At 59.0% G+C, this 8,210-nt stretch overlaps 1 protein-coding gene across 4 annotated transcripts in view; it reads right to left on the bottom strand.

The window, feature by feature from the left end:
• Positions 1-8,210, bottom strand: part of FGFR1 (fibroblast growth factor receptor 1) — a 14,856-nt gene that overhangs the window by 5,040 nt on the left and 1,606 nt on the right. For 2 of the 4 annotated variants that reach the window (XM_042815187.1, XM_042815189.1), the window contains exons 2-6: positions 3,517-3,780; positions 2,392-2,475; positions 1,961-2,136; positions 1,097-1,220; positions 403-593 (exon numbers count right to left, since the gene is read on the bottom strand). In XM_042815187.1, coding sequence (XP_042671121.1) covers positions 403-593; positions 1,097-1,220; positions 1,961-2,136; positions 2,392-2,475; positions 3,517-3,780 — 839 coding nt within the window. The remainder of the gene's footprint in view (positions 1-402; positions 594-1,096; positions 1,221-1,960; positions 2,137-2,391; positions 2,476-3,516; positions 3,781-8,210) is intronic. The other 2 variants (XM_042815188.1, XM_042815190.1) reach the window with 1 other exon arrangement.

Here is an 8,210-nt window from a genome sequence, read left to right as displayed (position 1 = left end):
GGCTGGAGGTGACCGTGTGCCCTGAGCCTGGTGATACAGCTGAGGATGGCCACGTGTCCTGAAACCTTGGCATGGATGGGGACGTGCACACACCCCAGGCTTTGCAGAGGGGCTGAGGGCACTGCTCGTGGCTGGATTGTGCCACCCATCCTACGCTTGCCCCCAGCACCCACCCAGTTCATGGCAGACACCTTCAGGGATCCAAAGGATGAGCGCACCGCTGCCTGCTGCCCACTGCCCACCTCTCACCCAGCTCCTCCAGGGCAGCCCAGAGCGGAGCAGGCAGGGCTGGTGGGGCTCCAGATGCCTCGATGCCACCTATGTGTCCCCAGCTGTGCCCAGTGAGGGCAGTGACCCCATAGGGACCCGGGCTGGGGCAGCCCATTGTGTGTGCAGCGTTACCTTCAGGATCTGCACGTAGGGCAAGTTGTCGGGGCCGATCTTGCTGCCGTTCACCTCGATGTGTTTCAGCCACTGGATGTGGGGCTGTGGGTCGCTGTAGACCTTGCAGACGAACTCCACGTTGCTGCCCAGGGCCACCGTTTTGTTGGCAGGGAGCCCTGCCTGCAGGATGGGCCGATGCGGGGAGCGCTCTGTGGGGATGGAGACCTCAGCATGGGCACCCCACATCCACAGGAGTCTCATCCCACAGCCCCACAGAGCGGGTGACAGGTGACATCCCACCAAAGCAGGGGACAGGTGACATCCCAGCACAGGGACATCGTTATCTCTTCAGGGGTCAGAGGTCAAACAAACCTAACGAGGGCCCCAGCCGCTGCCACTGTGGTGAGTCAGCATTAACAAACCCCTTTGTTCACCTCGCTGACTGTTCCCTTCAGTTTGCTCAGTGTAATCAAATTAAATCACATTCTTAATGGTTCATTTACTGGCATTTAGAGCAGCTCCACATGTGGAACTGCTCAGACCAGCCTTCCCAGCTGGGAATTATGGCTAATAAGGCGATTAGAAAAAGTTTCTGTCTGGTCTCTGAAATTATTTCCACCACAATTAAAAAGCCCCAGAAGGGTTCGAGGTGAAGCTCGCGGGGATCAGCACTGCTGTGCAGGAAGCAGAGCAGCCCCAGAGCCATCCTCACCCACAACATCCAGCTGATAGGTGTGGTTGATGCTCCCGTATTTGTTCTCCACGATGCACGTGTAGTTTCCTTTATCTGATGGCACCACCGAGTCCATGATGATGCTCCAGGTGGCATAGCGGACCTGGGGGCAGGAAGATGGGGGGTGGTGGGTGAGATGTGTGCACATCAGAGCGGCTCAGCCCTTTGGCACAGCATAAATCTGCTCGTGGTCACCTTTCCCCTCTCCTACAGAGGGACCATAATTGCTCCCAGCTGTCCCAGCACAGAGCCGATTGCTGAGCACCATGGGCAGGGTGCAGGGACACAGCCCTGGGTGGCACAAAGGGAACAGCACCCACATCCACGTGCTGATGGCATGCTGGCAATTCCCACAGCCCTGCGTTTCCACTCCATTTTCTACCAGGGCTTTACACACAGATGGGGAGAACCAGCACCCTGCTGCCCAGGGGGGCACATTGAGCCCTGCACCCCAAATGCTCCAGGCTGCGCCAAAGCTCTGCAAGAAGAGCAGCACTCCTTCATCCTCCTTCTCCCCCAGTGCAGTGCTGGATGTAGGAGATGTGTGGCGTTCCTGGGAGCTGCAGTTGCCCCAACCCTCCTGGCTCAGCTCTGGGATTAGTGCAGCCAGGCTGGGCTCATCCTCCCCCCTCCCCCAAAGGTTGAGGCTGTTGCAAACATGACCAAGAAGCAGGTCACTGCCGTGGGTCTATTTTGCAACAGGAATGTCAGGGGGCCCATCTGCCCTTCCAGAGGCACACGGCTGCACCAACGGGCAGCTCAGGGCCTCTGAAGCCAATTCATTTCCCCTTCTCCCTGAGTGACTCCCAGGCCCAGACTGCCTGGACAGGACCCACTCTGTACCTTGTACCCCCCGATGCGGTGGTCAGGCTTGAACTCCTTGCCATTCTTCAGCCAGCGCAGCGTGGGGTTGGGCGTCCCACCTGAGGGGCACTTGAATTTCACTGTTTTGGCAGCAGGGACGGCGTGTAGCTTCTTCTCCATCTTCTCAGGATAGGTCCAGTAAGGAGCTACAGCCTCTGCGGGGCACAGAGCAGCAGGATCAGCCATGGGGAGCACTGATGTTTGCTCATGGTTAACCCAGGGCAAGACTGGGGCGAGGTACACATCTCCCTGGCACATCCCCACGCCCCAGCCAGGCTCTAGGAGGACTGCAGCAGGACTCTGCCCCTCCTCTCCTGCCTCTCAGCCCCTGGATGCTGTTCACATGCATGCCTGGCTTCCCTTCACCCCCATCCATCCCACAAACCCATGCAAACCCATCCCACACGTACGGTTTGGCTTGGTGTTATCCGCCTCCTTCTCCTCCGAGGAGGAATCATCTTCATCATCATCATCCTCTGCAGAAGGGAGTGCGTCTGCAAGAGAAGAGACCCCCAGCTAAGCACTATGCACAGACCCCTCCTGTGCACCGTGCTGACACATGGCATGAGGCTCTGAGAGAACGCTGCATGGCTGGAGCGAGAGATGCTGTCCCAGCTCAGAGCCCAGGGAGCAGTTTGCCCACAAGGCTGACTTTAGACTCAGGAAGGCAGTGCCCACATTGTGCTGCCAGGCACCCGGGGACATCCATCCATCCATCCAGGTCCTGCAGACAGAAACAGCCCTGACCTTCAGCCAGCACCTCCCAACCATCAGCACTCAGTCCTCACCACTGTGCTTCGGAACCAACAAAGAAAACCTCAGCTCCAGTTTACCCCGGTGCTCAGTTCCATGCAGACTCACATGTCCCCACGCATGCACTGCCACCGTGGAAGAACACTCATGGAAACAAAAGGTGCAGAGGATGCTGGGCACCACCTGTGCATCTCTGAGCAGAAAATCCAGCAGTGCTGGCCCTGTTGCAGTGCTCTGTGCTGATGTGGAGACACAGGGTGCTGGGCACCATCTGTGCATCTCTGAACAGAAAACCCAGCAGTGCTGGCCTTGCTGCAGTGCTCTGTGCTGATGTGGACACACGAGGTGCAGACAGTGCTGGGCACCACCTGTGCAGAAAACCCAGCAGTGCTGGCCTTGCTGCAGTGCTCTGTGCTGATGTGGACACTCAGGATGCTGGGCACCATCTTTGCATCTCTGAGCAGAAAACCCAGCAGTGCTGGCCCTGCTGCAGTGCCCTGTGCTGAAGTGGACACACAGGGTGCTAGACAACCATCTTTGCAGCTCTGAGGAGAAAATCCAGCAGTGCTGGCCCTGCTGCAGCGCTCTGTGCCGATGTGCCCCCACGCTGTGCCACAGGGCACAACCACCATACTGCACAGATTCGATGGCACATCCCGTGCGTGCCAGCGTGGGCTGTGCAAGACTGCACCCCACCGAACCAACCTGTGCCTGGCAGCCAGCATGCAAGGCGTGCACACAGGCACGCTGCTCCTCGCTGCTGCCCCTGCACCGCTACGAACCTGAGACGTTGACGGAGAAGTAGGTGGTCTCACTCCCCGAGGGGCTGTTGGTCATGCAGGCATAGAGCCCCGAATCCTCGGGCACCGCATCCCGCACCTCTACCTCCTCGCCGGTGATGCGTGTGCGGTTGTTCTCAGGCAGCTGCACTCCATCACGCACCCAGTTGATGCTCTGCACGTCGTCGCGCAGCCGGCAGCGCAGCTGGAGGAGATCGCCGGGGTGTGCAGAGTGGGATTCCACCTCGATGTTCGCTTTGGGCAGAGCTGGAGGAGTTGGGGAGAGAGGGAGAGAAAGGGAAAAAAAGAAAAGAAATAGAGACAACGGGACACCGGGCTGCTGAGGGTCGGGTTAATGAGGCGACATGCGCTGCGGGGACGTGGCTGAGGTATGGGGGTCGACCCCGAGCACAGCCACGCTGAAAGCAACCCAAGCAGCAGCGAGGCATCGCCCCAGGGCACAGCCATGGATCCCAAAGCTACGCAAGCGCCCTCAGTCTCCTGCCAAGCGCTGCAGAAGGGGTTTGAGATGGGGAGGAATTTGCAACCTGAGGCACGTTGGGCAGAGCTGGCAGCAGGGAAGGATGAGGAGCACCAAACCCCGCACGGCTCCACCCCAGGGTCTCCCTGCCCAGCAGCAGACAGCCAGCAAAGCAGGCCTGAACTCCTCGCTCTGGTCAGCACCAGGCAGTTACAGGGCTATGCTGGGACAGCAGGCAGAGAGCAGGGCTCAGAGACAGTGCTGGAAGCTCAGGTAGGCAGGCAGGGGCTGTCAGATGCTCCCTGCCCTCAGTTGTCCTGCGACGTCCTTCCAGCAGCACAATGATCCAATCCATCCCAGTGCTGTTGTCTCTTGGTCACCGGTGTTGCACAAACCGTTGTTTTCCCCTCATTCTGTGGTGTTGCACGAGGATCCTGCACTGGGTGCAAACATCCAGGTTCCCAGCAATCTCTCCCAGTGCTCACACTCAGCAATGGTGCAATGCCTGCTCTCCTTCCTGTGCCAGCTCTGCTCTCACACCTCTGCTGCTGTCTCCATAAGGAGTGTTCCCACGACTCCTCCTGTTCCTCGCTGGGCAGCCTGGCGTTGGCTCAGAGCCTCCTCTTCTCACTCCATCTCAGCATGGTGACCTCCCACGTGGAGACCCCAAAGCAAATCCTCAGGGGCAGCCCACCTGCAGGGCTTTTCCAGCTGCAATCCGGTGCTTCCCAGGGACTTCAAAGCACCTGATGAAGGCATTCTGGCCCCAACCACACGCACACCCCATCAGCTGTGCTCAGAGCGGAGCAATGGGGAGCTGATGTGCAGCTCCAGAGCCTCAGCCCTCCACTCCTCACTCCTCCTGCAGCCCTCACACACCTGAGCATCTTCAGAGCAACACCATCCACCAACAGCTCAGGAGTTTCTCTGAACTCCTCCATGAGCACAGCGTGTGTGGGGACGAGCTCAGCGCTCTCCTCGATGGCAGGAGGGCCAGAAGCAGGGCTGCAGGTCCCACTGCCAGCTTACAGAGCCCTGCAGGTTTTGGGGAAGAGCTCTGCTTTTCGCAATCCCAATTTCCCCACGTTTTCCTCCAGCTTCGGCGCTCCGTGCAGCTCTCATTTGTGTTTCAAAAGATTCGTCACAGGCGCATACAATGCCACAGCCACGTCCCACCAAGGCACAGCCCCACAGCATCCTCCTGCCCCTGCGTGAAGACCACGGAGAGAACCCAAAACCAGAGGGTTGCGGTGCCCTCCACTCTCAGCTGGGGCTCAGCACTGCTCGTGCCCATGAGAAAAGCTCTTTGGAGGGTGCACAGCTTTGGGCTGCATCCCAGCTCACGGCGACGCTCTCTGTGCCATTCAAAGGCCGCGTCCTCCCTCTTCCCCCTCCTCCCCCCATCTCGACCCAGCTCTTAACACGAGCAGCGTGATGGACAGCACAGCACGGGGAGGCAGAGGGCAGGGTGGGATGCTGCCCTTTGGTAACCCAAAGCGCATCTCTGGCACTCGAGGATAAGGCGGAAAACGCGGCATGGTGGGAACGGCCCGAAAACGAATTCACAGCCTAATGAGCATGTCCAGGTTACCCCCCCACACCCCCCTACGGGTGAGAGCAGGGACAATGAGGCTCCCAGCGGCTCTGGCAGCCGGACAGCAGCAGCCCACGGGACGGCTCGGCTGGCACTGCCATGCAGCAGCCCTGGGAAACGCAGCCTTTGCAAAACCACAGCGCACACAGAGCGGGAGCAGCTCATCCTACTCTCAGTGCCCCCTCGGATCGTTGTGCTCCATCAGCCCGGAGTGCCTCTTCTATTTATTTTGCTCTTCTGTAACCTAACCCAAGCCGGCAGGTGCAGCCCCTCACAGCAGTTCTGAGCATGGTGCTCACACGCCTGGAGCGAGCAGGAGCTCAATGGGCCGGAGAAACGCTTGGCTCTCCTCCTCTGCACCAGGGCAGGAGGGGGGAGAACTGCAGGGATCCAAATGTCTGCAGCTCCAGCCCCAAACACAGAGGGCACAGGGATGCCCGGAGGCTCTGTGCCCACTGCTGTGCACAGGGGGTTGGTGCTGAGCTTGCTGAAGTCTGGGAGACGCACGGTGCGGGTGTTCAGTTGGGAGCAAAACGCCCCACAGTTGGGCTCCTCAGAACACATCGGGCTCAGGAGAACAAATGCAGCCCTTCTGCAGCCCCAGATGCTGAGTGCTGCACCCCCAAGCACCCAGCAGTGCACAGCCTGCAGGCAGCGCTGCAGGGACTTTGGATCTGGGAGCACCGAGTTGGGATGGAGACGTTCAGCTCAACACTGTTTCCTTTTGCTGTGAGCTTTAAGGCAAACCCACCAGCGCTTTTATTGCTCAGTTCCAGCTTTGCAACCAGGCAGATGGAGGGTGCCACTGCCTCCTGTACCTGCTGCTGGAGCCCAGGCCTGGCCCACAAGGGATGGGGATATCAGCAGCACGGTTTCACCTTTCCCCCTCCGCATTCAGCCGCGTTCTCCTTGCTGGAGAGCTCTCACCTCTCCCCCGAAAAGGACTTTGCATGCAAATGGCCCCACGCCAAAGCTGCCCATCAGAATGGAGCAGTTCTGCATTCAGGGCTGACAAAACGGCGCGGAGCTGTGTGTGCCCGAGCGCAATAAAGCGGCCAACAAAGCAGCACAGCAACAACCCGGGCTGAATGGCCGCGAGCAGCAGGTCCTGCTGCCGGTTGCCCTGGAAACCCCACCAGGGCTCACTGAAGGTATTTCCTGAAGAAAAAGCACACACATGCCCCACAGCTCTGCTAATCCCAACAGGAAGCGCTTACCGGGACGTGGGGATTGGTTTCTTTCTTATTTAAAAAGTGCCTCTCCCCGCTGTCCCCCCCCCTGCAGCCGCCCATGGGAGTGCTGGGGAGGTGACCAAGTGCCCCTTCTGCAACCCTGCTGCATCCCACTGCAACCCTGTTGCACCCCACTGCAGCCCTGCTGCAACCCACTGCAACCCAATGCAACCCTGTTGCATCTCACTGCAACCCAATGCACCCCACTGCAACTCAATGCACCCCACTGCCACCCTGTTGCATCCCACTGCAATCCACAGCAACCCTGTTATCCCACTGCATCCCACTGCATCCCACTGCAACCCTGCTGCATCCCATTGCAACCCACTGCACCCAACTGCAATCCACTGCAACCCTGCTATCCCACTGCAACCCTGTTGCATTTCTACTGTGCACTCACTCCACCCTCACTGCACCCACTGCAACCCCACTGCAACCACGCTGCAGCTGCACTGCTTCCCCACTGCCTTGCACCCCAACGAAGGATGATGCCAAGCACAGAATGCAATGCTTTCTAATGGGCTTTGCCCATCCTGCAATCCCGGGCAGATCTCTCCAGCAGGAGCAGGGAATTGATGCACTGCCCCAGGCTCTGCTCCTCGGAGCAGCACGTGAAATGAAGCAGCATTTAATTACCCAGCATGTCTGTAGTTTGCAAAGCTGTCAGGATAACCACCCGCCCATCCCCCGGGACACCCAGCCGTGCTCAGAGCTCAGTGCAGAGCAGCAGCACGGGACAGCAGGCCCTGCACACTGCAAGGGGCACCAGGAGTGCTGCAACCCATGCACATCTGTGGCTCTCTGCAATAAGCAATGGGTTTGCCCTGCAGGAGCAGGAGGGCATCCCGGGGATCTGCTCCTCTCCCATCGTGGGATGCAAAATGAGTTTGCACGTGGGGGGGCTGTGCAGGCAGCCCTGCAGAGCTGCCACACAGTTGCAGCACAGCCTTGCTGCCTTTCCCAAAGCCTCACATTTCTTTTTTTTTTCCTCCTCAATTAAGGGCTGGAGTGACAGCATCTGAGTGGAAAGGCGGGAGGTGGTGAACAATGCCTGCAGACGGGCTGGGAGGGGAAGGGAGCAGCGTGGTGCCCCGCAGCACACAGCCAAGCCTGGCAGCACCAGGATGGAGATCCGCACCAGGAGATGGGGCTCAGAGCTGCAGCCCCTCGGCTGCTCCATGCCCCCACATTCCCCACACACAGCAGAGGCAGAGCAGTGGCAGCAGCGGGGAGGACAATAGAGGACAGGGAGGGAGGAAAAAAATCCCCTCCACAATTTTCTGCAGGTTTCTGTTTAACCTGAAGACAAAGAGCGGCTTTGTGAGGGAGGGAGACGGAGGCTGCTCATGGAAATTTCTTGGCTTTTCCCCTTAACTCGTTTTTTTTGGTT

The sequence above is a fragment of the Centrocercus urophasianus genome, unplaced genomic scaffold (genome assembly GCF_019232065.1).
Source record: "Centrocercus urophasianus isolate 14NV4802_14NV808 unplaced genomic scaffold, USGS_Curo_1.0 seq_1425, whole genome shotgun sequence".
Taxonomy (NCBI): Eukaryota; Metazoa; Chordata; class Aves; order Galliformes; family Phasianidae; genus Centrocercus; species Centrocercus urophasianus.
Note: the sequence above shows the minus strand (reverse complement) of the source record. Positions and strands in the feature narration are given on the sequence as shown.